Source organism: Pleurodeles waltl, chromosome 7 (genome assembly GCF_031143425.1).
Source record: "Pleurodeles waltl isolate 20211129_DDA chromosome 7, aPleWal1.hap1.20221129, whole genome shotgun sequence".
NCBI classification, from domain to species: Eukaryota; Metazoa; Chordata; class Amphibia; order Caudata; family Salamandridae; genus Pleurodeles; species Pleurodeles waltl.
The window spans coordinates 1,147,641,960-1,147,659,226 of NC_090446.1; the positions used below are offsets into that span (position 1 = coordinate 1,147,641,960).

General features: G+C 46.4%; 1 protein-coding gene across 1 annotated transcript in view; it reads right to left on the reverse strand.

Moving 5' to 3' along the window:
- Nucleotides 1-17,267, reverse strand: part of UBE2O (ubiquitin conjugating enzyme E2 O) — a 738,495-nt gene that overhangs the window by 313,645 nt on the left and 407,583 nt on the right. Inside the window, exon 10 of the mRNA XM_069200225.1 lies at nucleotides 15,260-15,414. Coding sequence (XP_069056326.1) covers nucleotides 15,260-15,414 — 155 coding nt within the window. The remainder of the gene's footprint in view (nucleotides 1-15,259; nucleotides 15,415-17,267) is intronic.

A 17,267-nucleotide genomic window follows, 5' to 3' on the forward strand; every position in this document is an offset into this window, starting at 1 on the left:
TTGTCTAAGTGGGAGTCCCATGGTACCATAATAAAGCAGTATGTCTCATTATCAAAGGCTATAATGGCAATTACTTATGAAGCCTCTCTACGTCCTTTAAAAATAGGAACCAAACTCAGCCATTAGTGCTCTCCAGAATACCCCCAAAAGAGGGTGAGTCACACAGATTTTCTAAGCACAAGTGGTAATAATAGCCCCAAGTTATACGGGGAGCCGTTCAGAGTGGGTTGCATGTGAACTATGAGAGATACCAATACTGGAGAACTACAGTTACAGGCAAGTAAGCCATTTTCTTCTCCAGTATTGAAACTTTCATAGATTCACATGCCTGAATCTGAATAGCAAGCAGTTACTGTATTTGTATACTTTTTATAGCATGAGCACAAATAGCGGTTGGTAAATAAAATAGAATAGACAAAATATCCATATGCAATTAGACATATATTATAATTTGTATAAATACATAAGCAAACATGTAACCAAGAGGCTCACCTTATTGAAAAAAGTGGCGTTGGACAGCCGGTTCAACAGCTGCATCACTGTGCTGCGCCGATTCCAGGCAATGATGCTGCGTGACTATGTGCATATTTTTTCAAGTCGCAGCACAACATATTTTCTCCAGATGCACTCCGCAAACAAAGCAGCTGATGTGAAAACTGCCCTCGTTGAGCATGCCTTGCTTTTAGCTGTCAGTGGCTAGCCAGTCTTTCAGTGGCAAAACTGGAATGCGGCTGAGATCCATTGAGTGATGGTTGCTTTTGTGATTGGGGTACCTTACGAGTGTGTCCACATGAGACCAACTGTTGGTCAAGTCTCCCGACTTGTTTAATGCGATGTATTAAGAATGTCAGGTATTTTTTTATATCTAGCGTATGCAGAAACCTCGCTGACGGAGATGTCAGAGTTGGGAAGAAAGTTTATAATATCACGGATTCATTAAGATAAAATCCTAAGGGACTTTGGAGATGCATTTTGGATTAGTCCTGAGAATTACAGATTCATCTGTGAAGCACAAAAAAGGTTGCTGAATTGCAAAAGCCTGCATCTCGCTTACCCTCCTGGTGGAAGTCAGTGCTAGTAGCAGTGCGCCCTTTCATGAGAGTGTATGCATACATCCTGGACCTTCTGATCGAAAAGGCATTCCCCAATGACCCTGGATGTGGATGCTGCTTTGAATAGAACTGGCATTTGTGGTTCTCGTTTGTTGCAAAGAGATCCAATGTTGGTTTGCCCTAGAGAAAGAAGATCCTGTTCTGAGCAGACTGATCCAGCTCTCATTCGTGGCAGTTGTTCCTGGTACTGCTTAGCATGTCTGCAAAGAGACTGCTTGTGTAGGGAACATGTTCAGCCCTTCGAGTTATCCTGTGTGTTGTCAGCCAGCTTCAGATTTTCTGCGTTTCCTTGGAAAGCATTAAAGATCTTGTGCCCCCTTACTTGTTCACGTAGTGCATGCTAGTGGTATTGTCTGTGCGAACTAACACTGAAGACCCTGCTATTATTGGCAGGAAAGCTTGGAGACTGAGATAGATGGCTTTGACCTCCCGGTGAATGATGTGCATGCTCTTCTGGAATAGAGACCACTTTCCAGAAACTTGCAGATGACCACCCCAGCTTCCAAAGAAGGCATCGTAGTTATTACTAAGTTGGGTATTTGAGGTAGCTGGTTTGGGACCACCAGGTTAGTGCTTCCATCATACTTGGTGTGATCTTCACTAGGTCCTTGAACAATCTTCTGTTTGAATCCATAGATTTTGTAGGTCTTCCTGTAAGTGTCTCATCTTTAGGAGTGCGAGAGGGACCAGATGGATTGCTGAGGACTTTATGCCCAGGAGTGATTTGAACAGATGCACTGAAACGGACCTTTTCTAGCGAGTTTGAGAGCTAGTTCCTTGAGCCTTTGCTGCCTATCCTCGGATAGAAAGACCTTGTCTTGGATAATATCTAAAGCTGCGTCCTGGAAAATATTATCCACTTAGACTGAATAGTTGGCGAATTTTGATAATTCACAGTGAGTCCCAATTTGAGGAATAACACTAGCCAAGCTTCTGTGGCCTTCAATGCTTGAGAAGCATTTGGTTCTTATGTCAACCAGTCGTCGAGGTAGGGGAAAACCTGATGACCGTCCTTTCTGAGAGAAGCTACCAGAGGGGCTTGGCATTATGCAAAAATACGGGGAGCAAACTTGGAAGCCAAATGGGAGGACTTTGATTTGGTAGTGGGTGCCAGCTACAGTGAAACACAGGAATTTGCGATTTTTGGCAGAATGGGGATGTGGAAGTATGTAACCTGTAAATCCAGAGTTGTCATGTCGTGTCCGTGGTTTAGGAGATACAGGATGTCAAAGGGTGACCATGTTAAAGGACTGCTTCTGTAGATACTTGTTTAATTTTCAGGGACCCAAAATGGGTCGCCATTCCCATTTTCTTCTTCATTAGGAAAAAATGAGAATAGAAACCCATACCCTTTTGGGGATGGGGACATTTTTCTATTGCTCCTTTGGTTAGCATGGTGACTGCTTATTTTCTGAGTAAGTGAAGATGAGGTGGGTGCACTCCCTTTGAAGTAGTTGGCGGCCTCTTGATAAACTCCAGGGTATGACCATTGGTAACAAGATCTAATACCCATCTGTCTGATGTCATTTGCCGCCACTGCTGGAGGTAGTCGGAAATCTTTGCACCCAGAGTGTCTGAAGTCTTGGGGGTAGCTGGCACCTTGGTGAGGTCACTGTTTGTAGCTGGTGGCTCGACGCTGGTGGTGGGGGGGGGGGGGGGGAACGTGGGGGGGAGGGTTTGGTTGTCTGTTTCCTTTTACTCTTGCAGTTGGTAGGAGGACCTAAAGTACTGCTGGAACGTCTGATACTGCTGAAAATGCTGACATCCTCGTCTGTATGATGAGAAACCGCTTCTGCATGCTGCCTGAAAGGCCACTTTCCGTAACAGCAATTTGCCCAGCAATTTAGCAGTGTTAGTGTCTGTCTTGATGGCCAGTAAGGAATGATCCTGTTTGTCAAAAAGAGGTTCTCCATCGTAGGACATGTCAAGTATTGTCGATTGCACCTCTGGCTGGAACGATGTTGTCCTGAGCCAACCTGGTCTTATAACTTCAGCTCCCAATAGCTGCCAAATTACAGTCGAGGCTATGTCCACTGCAGTCCATGATCTCAGATGACATGTGTTCTCCTTCCTGCAAGATCTTTCTTGCCTCTGATCTTCTGCCCTCCAGCACCAGGTCTATGAAGGCACTGATTTCAGACCCCATTGCCTTTCGTATCGAACCAATAAGGCCTGCCCTTCTTGGCTGGTGGTGTGGAGGTATGACGCAGAGCCGCTTGGGAGATTCTCAAGTCTGGTTTAGGATGTCCGATGAGGCAAGCAGGTGAGTATTATGGTGCCTTGGATTTGTTATCTATATCGGGCAACACCGCCGCCACAATAGCCAGGTTTTTCATAATTTCTGTGCCTTCTTCCCATATGTAGTCTACAATGGGGATGGCTTGCACGCATTTCTTTGTCGGTTCTTTAAAATCATAAAGCAAGCAGTCAGACTGCTGGACTGATGTAAGCAGTTGAAACCTTCTTGCAGCCCTCTCCATCAAATTGTGAAATCTCTCCGCCACCACCCCCCCACCCCCAATGTCCTCAGGCTGCAGTGCAGGAGGTTTTTGAAATTGGGTCTCTAGTAGGGAACCTCGCTCTAGTTAGGTTAAGGGAGTCATACACAGAAGGCGTACCACAGAAACAATGTGTAAAGTATTTGTACAAACACAGTAACAGTGAAACACCAGAAAATGACTCTACACCAGTTTAGAACAATAACCAATATTTATCTAAATCAAACAAGACCAAAACAACAGAATTCCAACATACCCAAGAGAAGATATCCATTTTTGAAGTACAAAAAGAGTCAATACATAGGAATCAATGGATGCATTGTTTTAGCACAAAGTACCTGGTATGTCTCAAAAATAAAGCTGCAGGAGAGGTGATGCATCAGAAAAGCAAGCAATGTGTCCATTGCTTACTCACAAGTAAGGCCGTGCAATGATGTCCTGGCACACAGCCTCAGGTCCTTGCTGCAATGTTTAAGATTTGCCAACCAAGGGGCGATGCACCAAAAATTCCGACGCGCTGTGCAAAGGGACCGCGTTGAGAACAGGCGCTGCGTCGATTCTGTAGGCACTGCATCGAATTTTCAGCCGTAGGACAAGCACTGCATCGATTTGTCTGATGCGCACAACACAGTGCGTGGATTTTCCCCTTCAGGTTACCAGCTCCCACTTCTAAGGACCCAGGAACTGGATTTGGTACCACTAAGCAAGTCAGGACTCTCATCAGAAGAGCCCAAGCACTGGCAGATGCAGTATTTGATGTCCCTGAGACTTCACAACAGAAGGCAAGCTCGTTCAAGGCCTTGGAGGACCTTGGAAAGCACAATGTAGACAGCAAAGTCTAGTCCTTTCACTCCCATGGCGGAAGCAGAAGCAACAGCAGCAGGCCAGCAAAGCAAAGCAACAGGCAGAGTAGCAGGTCCTCCTCAAGCATCCAGCTCTTCTCCCTGGCAGAATGTCCTCAATCCACAAGTGTCCTGAAGTTGTGTGGTCAGCAGTCCAATATTTATACTAATTTCTGCCTTTGAAGTAGGCAAACTTCAAATGAAAGTCTTTGTAGAAAACAAGACCCTGCCTCTCCCTGCCCTGGCCCCAATCACATTCCAGGTGCAAGTGTCAGCTCCTCCCTCCACTCCAGCCCAGGAAGACCCACCAGGATATGCAGGACACACGTCAGCTCCCTTTGTGTGACTGTCTTGAATGAATTCACAAACAGCCCAACTGTCAGTCTGACCCAGATGTGTATTCAGTAGCCAGGCGAGGCACAGGGTGGTTAAGCAAGAAAATGCCCACTTTCAATGGAATGTTACCATGAGGAACAGGGTCAAGACGAACGAGTTACTTACCTTCGGTAACGATTTTTCTGGTGGATACATTAGCTACCTGTGGATTCCTCACCTAATGAATACTCCCATGGCGCCAGCATTCGACGGAAATCTTCTTACTAGTCTCTGCACGTCGACGAGGACGTCACTCTAGCCCACGCGACGCCATCTGACGTCATACAGGCAATAAGAGGTCCTCGCCGACGTGCCGATGACAGTACCAACATTTTTTACGTGCATGAGAATAATAATAACCCAATGTAATGAAAGAGCAAAGCAACATCTCTTAATATTGTAAATCACACAACATTGCAATAAAATAGCTGTAGATTTAATATAATTTTTTTTTTTTTTTTTTTTAAACAAATAAATATATTTATACATACGAATCATGTATATACACAATATATATAGATTTATATATAAATATACACATATATACAAATATCATATATGCAAAATGTATTGCAACTTTGAAGACCAAAAGGAGCACACTCAAGGATTGCTTGGAGAGACCAAAAAGGCAACGGGGAGGCGGGTGGGACCGTGAGGAATCCACAGGTAGCTAATGTATCCACCAGAAAAATCGTTACCGAAGGTAAGTAACTCGTTCTTCTGATGGATACAACTACCTGTGGATTCCTCACCTAATGAATAGAGTCCCAAAGCAGTACCACGCCCGGCGGTGGGTGCCTAAATGGTCAAACCAAGAAATCCTGCAGCACTGACCGTGCAAAATGACCGTCCCTTCTGACCTCAGAGTCCAAACAGTAATGTTTCACAAAAGTGTGAAGGGACGACCAAGTTGCGGCCTTGCAGATGTCGACCACAGGAACACCCCTGGCCAAGGCCGAAGAGGCCGACTTAGCTCTGGTGGAGTGAGCTCTAATGCCCTCAGGCGGATCCTTCTTTGCCAAAGAGTAACAGATTTTAATGCAAAGAACAACCCACCTGGAGAGTGTTCTCTTGTGGACTGCCTTTCCTCTCCTCTTGCCCACGTATCCGACAAACAGCTGATCCTCCAGCCTGATATCCTTCATTCTGTCGATATAGAAGCTCAACGCCCTTTTTGGGTCCAGGCGATGTAGTCTTTCTTCCTCCTTAGAAGGATGAGGCGGAGGATAAAACGTGGACAAAGTGATTGTCTGAGCCAAATGGAAGGGTGAAACAACCTTCGGAAGGAAAGCAGCCTTGGTCCTCAACACCACCTTATCCCCATAAAACGTTATATAAGGGGGTTTAACCGATAAGGCCTGCAACTCACTCACTCTCCTTGCAGATGTTATAGCTACCAGGAATACTGTTTTAATAACCAAATACCTTAAGGGGCAAGAATGCATAGGCTCAAAAGGGGACCCCATAAGGAAAGTCAGGACCAAGGACAAATCCCATTGAGGCATAACGAATGGTTTTGGAGGATATTGATTCAGAAGACCTTTCAAGAATCTGAGAACAATAGGGGATTTAAATAACTATGGTTGGTCTGGAAGACAAATGAAGGCTGACAAGGCTGACAAATAACCCTTAATGGTAGCCACTGCACAACCTTTCTGCGCTAGAGACAGTGCAAAAGACAAAACATGTGACAGATGAGCATGTAAGGGATCAATCTGTCTCTCTCCACACCACATAACAAATTTAGACCACCTATTAGCGTAGATAGATTTAGTGGAGTGTCGCCTGGCCGCTAAGATAACATCCACTACATCAGGCGGGAGAGAGAAGGAACTCAGGTTGCCCCGTTCAATCTCCAAGCATGTAGGTGCAGACTCTGGAGGTTGGGGTGTAAAACCTGCCCCTGCGACTGCGAGAGGAGGTCTGCCCTGAGAGGGAGACGGAGCGGAGGGCACAGTGAGAATTGGAGAAGGTCGGAGTACCATACCCTCCTTGGCCAATCCGGAGCTATTAAGATGACTTGGGCCCGGTCTTGGCGAATTTTCCTCAACACTCGAGGAATCAAGGGTATGGGGGGGAAACGCGTAAAGCAACTGGTCGCACCAGGTTATCTGAAACGCGTCCCCCAACGCTCCCTGCATCGGATACTGGAGGCTGCAGAATAACGGGCAATGCGCGTTCTCTAGAGTGGCAAACAGATCTATCCGAGGAAACCCCCATATCTGGAAGATTAGACAGACCTGATCTGGATGGAGACCCCACTCGTGGTCTGCCGAGAATTGGCGACTGAGACTGTCCGCACGTACATTCAAGACCCCGGCCAGATGATTTGCCACCAAGCAAATCTGATGGTTCTTTGCCCAGGACCATAGCCGAAGAGCTTCTCTGCAGAGAAGGTACGACCCTACTCCTCCCTGTTTGTTTATGTACCACATCGTGGTAGTATTGTCCGTCAGGACCTGTACCGACTGACCACGAAGGGATGGGAGGAAGGCCTTGAGAGCCAGACGTACAGCCCGTAACTCCAACAGATTGATATGAAACACCTGTTCCTCTGGAGACCAAAGCCCTCTGATCTCCAGATCCCCCAGATGAGCCCCCCATCCTAGGGTGGAAGCATCCGTTATGACCGTGGCCACTGGTGGCGACTGCGCGAACGGCTTTCCCTGTGAAAGATTGTTGCCCGCAATCCACCACTTCAATTCCACAGCAGCATCTCTGGAGATCTTGACAGTACCTTCTAAATCTCCCTTGTGTTGAGACCACTGCCTTCGGAGGCACCACTGAAGAGCCCTCATGTGCCAGCGAGCATGCGTGACCAACAGAATGCAGGAGGCGAACAGACCGAGCAGACGAAGGACCTTGAGGACTGGAACTACCGCTCCATTTCGAAACATTGGAACCAATTCCTGAATATCTTGAATCCGGTGAGGCGGAGGAAAGGCTCGACTCAATGTTGTATCCAGTACTGCCCCTATGAACAGGAGGCGCTGAGAGGGCTCCAAGTGAGGTTTGGGCACGTTCACCGAAAAGCCCAGGTCGAACAACAACTGGGTTGTTGACTGCAGATGATGCGACACAAGCTCCGGGGACTTGGCTTTGATCAACCAGTCGTCCAAGTAAGGGAATACTGCTATCCCCTTCCTTCTGAGCTCCGCCGCAACCACTGACATCACCTTTGTGAAGACTCGAGGTGCTGAAGTAAGACCAAACGGGAGGACCGCAAACTGATAGTGCTGCGACCCTACCACAAACCGGAGATACTTCCTGTGCGACTTGAGTATCGGGATATGAAAGTAAGCATCCTGCAAGTCGACAGACACCATCCAATCTTCCTTGTTCAACGCCAAAAGCACCTGTGCTAGGGTCAGCATCTTGAACTTTTCCTGTTTGAGGAACCAATTCAAGATCCTCAGATCCAGGATTGGTCTCAACTGACCATCCTTTTTGGGAATCAGGAAGTATCTTGAGTAACAACCTCGACCCTTTTCCTGCTCTGGGACCAACTCTACCGCGCCCTTTGAAAGGAGGACTTGAACCTCCTGTTCTAGCAACAGGAGGTGTTCTTCTGAACAATAAGATGGGCGGGGCGGGATGAGGGGCGGGAACTCCCGAAAGGGAAGGGCGTAGCCTTTCCCCACAATGCCGAGAACCCAAGTGTCCGTTGTGATAGACTTCCACTTGTGAAGAAAATGCTGTAATCTTCCCCCTACAGGAGAGGAGTGAGTGGGAAACGGTGGAAGCCTAAGGCTGCTTCCCCTGCTGCACCCCTCCAGAGGACGAGGAAGAGGCAGAGTGCTGTTGAGAGGCTCCTCTGGTACGGGCCCCACCCCTCCCCCTCCCTCTAAATGACCTATAGGGGAGGGAAGAGGCGGGTTGCTGGAACCTCCCCCGAAAGGAAGAGGAAGAAGAGCCACGCCCAAATCCCTGAAACCTCCTGAAAAATCTAGAAGAGGCAGAGGAAGAAGGAGCTTGCAGTCCTAACGATTTGGCTGTGGCTCTGCTCTCCTTAAATCGTTCCAAGGCCGAATCTGCCTTGGCTCCAAACAGTCTGTCCCCATCAAACGGGAGGTCCAGCAGGGTCGACTGCACATCCGCAGAAAACCCTGAGTTTCGGAGCCAGGCCTGTCTTCTTGCCACCACAGCCGTGCCCATCGCCCTGGCCACCGAGTCGGTCGTGTCCAGCCCAGACTGGATAATCTGGGTCGCGGCAGCCTGGGCGTCCGAGACCACATCCAAGAGACCCTGGGGGAGCTCCGTAAATGAAGACGAAATATCATCCATCAGAGCATGGATGTACCTCCCCAGAATGCACGTTGCGTTGGTGGCCTTCAACGCCAAACTGCATGACGAAAATATTTTCTTGGACTGCGCATCCAGTTTCTTGGAGTCTCTGTCTCCAGGCACCGTCGGGAAGGAACCAGGCGCTGACTTTGAGGAACAGGAGGCTTGCATCACCAAGCTCTCCGGCGTAGGATGTCTAGAGAGAAAGCCAGGGTCAGATGGTGCAGCTCGATACCTCCTGGCCACAGCCCTATGAACGGCCGAGGAAGACACCGGCTTCTTCCACACCTCCAACACCGGATCCAGCAAAGCCTCATTAAATGGCAAGAGAGGCTCAGCTGCAGCAGAGGCCGGATGCAATACCTCTGTCAGCAAATTCTGCTTCGCCTCTGCCACCGGCAAAGGCAGGTCCAAAAAGCTCGCTGCCTTCCTCACCACAGCATGAAAGGAAGCAGCCTCCTCCGTATATTCCCCTGGAGATGAAAGGTCCCACTCAGGGGAAGTGTCCAGCCCACTGGCTGTATCCAGACCATGTAGTCCGTCTCCAGAGTCCTCAATCTCTCCCTCCTCTAGGACTCGCTGGTACTCCTGCTCTTCTAAAAGACGGAGAGCACGCCTCCTCGAATGAAGTCTCTCCTCGATACGCGGAGTCGACATGGCCTCCGCCGACGTCGAAGAACGGCGCCGAACTCCAGAAGCATCTGACGCCGCGTCCGGCACCACAGGCAGCTTCGGCGCCGAGGTAGGAGCCGGAGGACGAGGTCTTGGAGCCGATGGACCAACCGGAGTCACAGGGCAAAATCCTGACTTCGACGGAAGGGCAATCTCCGGGGCCGAAACATCCGAAGCCACCGGAGCGGCCACCGACGCCGGCACCGGCGCCGAGCCCACATTCCCAAAAGGGAGAAAGGGCATAAAGGGTGCCGGCCGAAGAGGCGCAGGATCACCCAACGAAAAGGCCAAGGGCCCCGAAGGACCAGCCGGAGCAGCTCCTGGAGCCATCTGCTGAAAGATGGTATACATCGCATTAAGAAACGCGGTACTATCGGCTCCAGGAGTGGGAAAAGACGGATACTGGGGTGCCTGGATCGAGGGCGACCCAGACGCCGGCCTCGACGTCTGCGACGCAGGAGAAAACACAAGAGGCTGCACCACCTCAATCACCGACGCCTGACCAGGCGAAGTCGGTGACGCCGGAGAGGGCAACGGCGTCGATGGATGCGGCGTGACCGTGGGGCTGACCTCCCAAGTCCTCCGACGCCGAGCCGAAGGTGACCTCGAACGAGACTCCTTGCTGGAATGACGTCGTGAGTCTCTACGGCGCCGGGAGTCTCGATGACGCCGGTGAGACCTTGGCGAAGAAGACTTCTTATGATGTTTCTCCTTCTTCTTGGACTTTGCCATGAATAACTTGGCCTCACGCTCTTTGAGGGCCTTCGGATTCATGTGTTGACATGAATCGCAAGTCAAGACGTCGTGGTCGGAGCTCAAACACCATAGACAGTCGGAGTGAGGATCTGTAACTGACATCTTGCCCCCACACTCTCGACAGGGCTTGAAACCCGACTTCCTCTGAGACATTATTACCGCAGAGAAGACTACGCAGCAGACAATACACTGTAACCACGAAGGTAACAGTAGCTCCCTCGAAGATAACCGTTTCGAATGCACGGAAAAAAGGGAACTGTCATCGGCACGTCGCCGAGGACCTCTTATTGCCTGTATGACGTCAGACGGCGTCGCGTGGGCTAGAGTGACGTCCTCGTCGACGTGCAGAGACTAATAAGAAGATTTCCGTCGAATGCTGGCGCCATGGGAGTATTCATTAGGTGAGGAATCCACAGGTAGTTGTATCCATCAGAATGATTTGCATATGGCTGGGTCCAAACTGGGGTGGCATAGTGAGCAAAAGAACAATGGATTAAACATTTTCAAACTTACGATCTAAAAAACAACTTTACCAGTTCAGAGACCCCAAGCTCCATAAGTCTATCTGCAGCCAATGGGAAACTACACTTAAAAGGTATTTAAAGGCAATCCCCATGTTAAACTATGGGAGAGATAGGCCTTGCAATAGTGAAAACTGAATTTGGCAGTATTTCACTATTAGGACATGTAAAACAAACCAGTATATGTCCTACCTTTTAAATGCACTGCACCCTGCCCATGGGTCTGCCTTGGGCCTACCTTAGGGGCGACTTAGTAAAAGGGAAGGTTTGGGCCTGGCAAGTGGGTACACTTGCCAGAGCGAATGGGCAGTACAAAACTACAGACACTGCAGTGGCAGGTCTGAGACAGGTTTACAGGGCTACTCATATGAGTGGCACAATTAGTGCTGCAGGACCACTAGTAGCATTTGATTTACAGGTACTGGGCACACATTGTGCACTTTATTAGGGACTAATCAGTAAATCTAAATGTCAATCATTAATAAACCAATCACCAATACAATTTAGACAGAGAGCACTTGCACTTTAGCACTGTCAGCAGTGGTAAAGTGCCAAGAGTCCTAAAGCCAGCAAAAATTAAGTTCAGCACAGGATCAGAACAGAAGCCAAAAAGACGGGGGAAACCACGTCAAGAGCTGACAGGTCTAACAGAGGTGATAAGTGGGAATCAAGTAATCGTCCCATTTGTGGTGGGAGGGTTGATTCTCAAGGATTTCGACCTCTCGGTCATCATTTAATGATGATGGATCATCTGTGGAGGTGCTGCTATGTTCGATGCAGGCATCATCCTGGGCATTACAGGTGGAAGGATGGGCCTCCGTGTTCTGGGAGACGGAGGTGGAGTAATATGCTGTTCTTTTGGCGCTTCTGGGAACCTTCTTTGGAAGTCTTAACATTGGGGGACCTGAAATACAAACATAGGTACATGAACGGTATTGTCATAAGAACACGATTCACCATAATGTTGTTGATGTCCCTCATGAGATCTAAGTCTGTCTACATATTTTGCCTGTTGTGGGTTGTAGTATTCTCCCTAGTGTGTACATCCTCTTCCTCATTCTCCCGGAGTTTGGATGGGCTATGGGCTGTCCTGAAAGGGCCTTCATCCTCCGACTCCATGTCCAGAAGATGACTTGCGGAAAGAGAAGACATCTTGCTCAGTGAGGTATGCTCAGGCAAAAGGAAAGTTTTTGGAACTTACAGTGTCGTTGACTGTCGTCTATGTTGTGGTAGCAACTGCTAGGATTGCTGAGTGACTTTCAGTGTGATTCTCGTCAGCAGGGTCATCAACAGCACTGTCAACTACAACAATGGTGTTGATGGTATCTTCGTCCACTGGATCGACGCAGAGATGGAAGACCTCAATTTTGCAGTCGTCTAGGTCGTTGTCCAGACTGTGGTAACTGTCTTAGTTGACTTTGTTGCTCTTGACAGTGAGGTGGCCAATAGCGAGAATTTCAAAGTGGTTTTAGGCTTCGTTGTCGATGGTTCTGATGAGGGCTTTTGAGAAGGAGCTCCAGTTTTTACAGAGTACTGGGCTCATATTTGGCAGTCTTTAAGGAGATAGTTTCCTTTTCCTCCTTTCATGAGCTGTCCTAGCATACCCATGCTGTGATTTTTTTTTTAAGGGCCTTTCAACCTTCCACAGACGTCTCGTGGTCATGGGATCTTTCCCTCTTGTAAGATCCCTTCTCAGATAAAGAAGCGTCACCATCTTCCTCAAAAGTAGAAGATCTATTTGACTTGGCTTTCTGAAACCATAGAAGAAGCCTTCCCTCACTGTCTTTCAAGGTTTTGGTGGAAAAAGTACTTTACAGTCCTTGAGGGGATCACCTACATTAAATCTTTTCTTCCCACATGTTTTGCAGGGCCCGAAGACCCCTTTCTTAGCTGTCTCACAGATGGCAAGAGCATTAGAGTAGCTTTCAAAAACTGGTTTTGAAGAAAACTGAGCAGAGCTCAGGGTGACTACCTTCACATGATATGAAGTAGAACATCTAAGGGACTCCGCCTCTCTTGGGAGTACTCTAGAGAGTTCTACCACCTGACTGCTGGGAATTTGGTTCCTTTTTAGAAGGACATAGGCTATTTAAGTGATTGTTCATTGCCATTATAGCCTATGATAATGACATTTACTGCTTTGTGGGATGCCTGCTTTGACGACGGGGAATGACTCAAACATGTGAATATATGAAAGATCCAATACTAAAGAATCTTCAGGAACGCATTACTTCAAAAACTTTAGATAATAATCAAACAATCTCAACTTCTCCAGACTTTGCTTCACAGTCTAGGAACCTGAGGCACAATATGAAGAAGCGTAGGTCTTGCCTGGATGGTATTAAAAAAGGGCGAATATACTAACTTTAGGTGTGGTAGTCTACAGACTGAATTATTTTGCAGCACTATTTGGAGGTTACAATGTCATCAATAGGGGAGATTCTTGAAGGGTTAGAATCAGGGGAAGCTGGAGAAAACTCATACCCACCAGATGACCTGGATACCGAGCATGAATCCTGAGGTGAAGATTGTAATATATCTTTCTCCTTGGACTATGGGATTCAGAATGGCAGATCTCATGATCCCAACTGACAAGAGACCTGCTGTGACTACAATTCTCTGCATCTTGTGCAGGAACACCCAGATAGAGAGTGACCTGTCACTGTCGTCCCTCCCACCCAAACCTCCCCCCCCCCCCCCCCCCCAAAAAAAAAAAAAAAAATCCTCTCCCCCCCCCCCCCCCCCAAAATGTGGTCTCTGCTGAAGGCTGTGGAGGTTGTTGACTGACTTCATGATATGCTGGCCCTGCGGTTGGATGGGACTGATAGCCATTCTCTGTTGACTGATCACATCAACTGGGTTTGGTGGTAAAGGAGGTGGTGGAACAATGCTCTGAATGGAAGGAGACAGTTCACAAAGATGGGGAGACACCCCAAACTGAAATATACGTCGAGAGGTGGCTTAACCCAGATAACTCGTGACCTATCAATGTCGAGGTATGTGTATGTCTTGACACTACCATGTTTTGAGATTGATCGCCTTCTTCTCAATATCCAGAATTTCAACTTTGGCAACGTCAATGTCAACTGGCACTAAGATCGGAAGAACTGGTGGTAAGTTGTTGCCCACTCATCTCCAGAAGGGGCAGAAGCTCAGTCTCAGGAGGAAGGAAAGGCAAAATGGTGGTCTCCCTCCAATGAAGCACAAGATCACGTCCTGCATAATTTTCCACCTTATTTTAGAGTCTAACCTCTTTCTCTGCCCAAAAGCGTCCTATAAGACATCTACTGACAAATTCCTCAGTCGCTCAATGAGTGATTCAAGCAGACAAACCACAAAGACATTGTGTTAGCCATTCCTAGACATTATCATTCTACATGAGAGAAGGGGGAGGGGTGGGAGTAACTTTCTTGAGAAAAGTTATGAGTTAGAAGTCCTCAGAAGATGAGTAAAAGGCCCCCCAAAAAATGGGAGTTTGTGGCCAAAAACACTTTAAAATAGCACAAGGTTGTGTTCTGGCCATTCCTCACGGTGCAGTTTAAAACAAACTGCCTGAAAGACACCTTGCTGGGTAAGATGAGATAGTGCAATCGGCCAAGGTCTTTGAAGAAGCAAAACTGTGTTTTAGAATATGTATGGTCTTCTATTGTGGCACCATATCTCCTTCTATTTTTAGTCATATTTAATGGTTGAATGGTGTTTTTAATCAAATGTACTGTTAATTTACAATTTGGTTAATTTTCCTTCAAAAAGTAAATGTATCTTTTTTGCACGACTGGATTGAGAAACATGACATTTCTTTAAAAAATTGCATCCATGATATTGCACATATGCAGAGATTTTCTACCTTTTATTAATTTTATGAAGAATCCTCTGGTGAACAGAAATATATTTGCAGATGACCTTCCCTTTAGTGAACAGAATAACTTCAGAAAGGACAACAAAATATTTTCAGACAGAAGACCATGTTTTCTTAATACTTTAAGGTTATTCATTTCACCCAGTCATACTTACCTCAAACTCTCACCCCCCCCCACGATTTCAAATTTGTATATTATTGCTGCTTTTAGTTGGTATTTCATAAATTGAACCAGTATTAGCGGTAAGGCCATTTTCATATAACCTTCCCAATCCTCACTTCCCATCTGCCAACAAATCACTATTGACTGAGAAACCGATCCTTACCACTACTAACATACCTCGTTTGTCCACCACAAAATCTCCAGGACAGAACTCATTGTTGTCCAAGTGGTGAACAGGCAGCAGGTCATTTGAACGGATATTCTTCTCCACAGTGCCATCTTGCCACAAGACATCTGCAGATGTCATTGTTGTTACTACCTCAACTGCTACCCTGCAAGGAAGAACACAAAGGAGTGTTTACAGCCAAAATGCATTGGTGAGGTTACGTGGTGAAAGTAGTGGTGATGCATTACATGCGTAGAAAGCATGCTGTGCTTACTCTGATATGGTTGAAATCATTTAATGTTACATTATGTGTTCTACTACAAATTTCCATTACTTGATATTGCAATAATCACAATACATATCCTAACAGAAACTTCAAAGAGTGTTGGTATGCAAAGCCAGGGGTCAATCATCCAACTCACAATACCTACAATTAATACAGATACACAATACAAATGTCAGTTATAAAGTAAAACACACTAAAAACTAAAAGAAAAAAGATATACACGTTCATTTATTTTTAACTTCAATGTCCCCTCCAACATGTACTATTTAATCCACACTTTTCAGAATTTATATTTACTGTTTTTTTTAATGACAGTTTGACAATTTTCTTTGAAATGTTCCCCAGCACATTGTATTAGGTGCTCTAGTTTTTGCTGGAAGCACAACCCCGATCAAGTGAGTGGTTGACCTTTCAACTATCTGAGAAATTTTAAACAAGATGCTAGTGTTTGCACACAGCCGATTACCTCCTATGCTGCGCTTTTTCAGACAACAGATTGTCCAGGCTCCTCTTTGCATCACTAGTCAGATGAGACGTCTTTGCTTTACAGATCCTGTGGCTAATTCAACTAATTCAGCTTTTCAAGCCAGAAATGTGCATAAGCTGCATTCTTTATGGAGAGTCAGGTGAAACATGTTTTTTAATCACACCAACAAACAGGTGTTTTATCAATGAGTTATCGAGGATAGTAACCAAAACGTTTTAAAAACCTGTGTTTAAATAAACTTTAGTATCCTGGATTATATCTCCATTAGTCACCAGTGATCAAAGTTTGCTCAAGGCTTGTGGACAGATTCTGTACACAAGCATGTGGGCTAAGATCTTGTTGGTAAAAGGAAGGGGAGCCACATTCTGCCTAATATCCATTTTTAACCATCAAATGCATGCAGTACATGTAAATCAATATTCTCAAAATTACCTGCAACACTTAGGTCATGATATTCCTTTTACTCTCTGGGTGTCATGTTTTCTTGACGTTATCTGTTCGACACATTATGGACTATGATTAGGTTGTGAAAGACCTTAATATCCAGCTAGACAACTGTACATTGTCTTGTGCGCTACCTGAAGAACTTCAGGGCCTCCATTTTACTACTGAAAACCGTTGCTTAGCAGACATTCACAATCCTATTTGTTTCACATGTGTTTTGGGCATCAATTCTGATAGCAATTAATTTATTTGAACAGACTTTTTTTTAAACGTCCTTGGACTATTCCAAGAACACCGGACCAAGTTTGGTAATTGATAAGTAAAGGTTTTAGAACATATTCTAATGAGAGACGAGCTACACGTGCAAATACTTTACTTTCTTGGGACCCACAAATTGGGTCTAGAAGCTCCGCTCTTACATGTGGTGTGCAGCTGACAAAATTGCACCAACTAAATTGGTTGTCACCTCCAAATGACACTAGTCTAGAAGCTCTGCTCTTGCATGTGGTGTGCAGCTGACAAAATTGCCAAAACTGCACCAGCTAAATTGGTTGTCACCTCCAAATTACACTGTACTGACATGTTTTGAAAGCATACACCCACTCTCTTTCTCTATAACAGGGGCTCATCATAAAATACTCAATTGGGAGCATTCTGTGTTAATATATCTGATAACGGGTCACAGGTCTTGATAGATTTCAACATGGTCATGGTTTGTGTAGTGAAGGGAGTGGGTTGTGTCTCAGAAGACCTTGATGTGTTGGCCTAATGCTTACCTTCAATTCACTGCACTCTCTGCTGC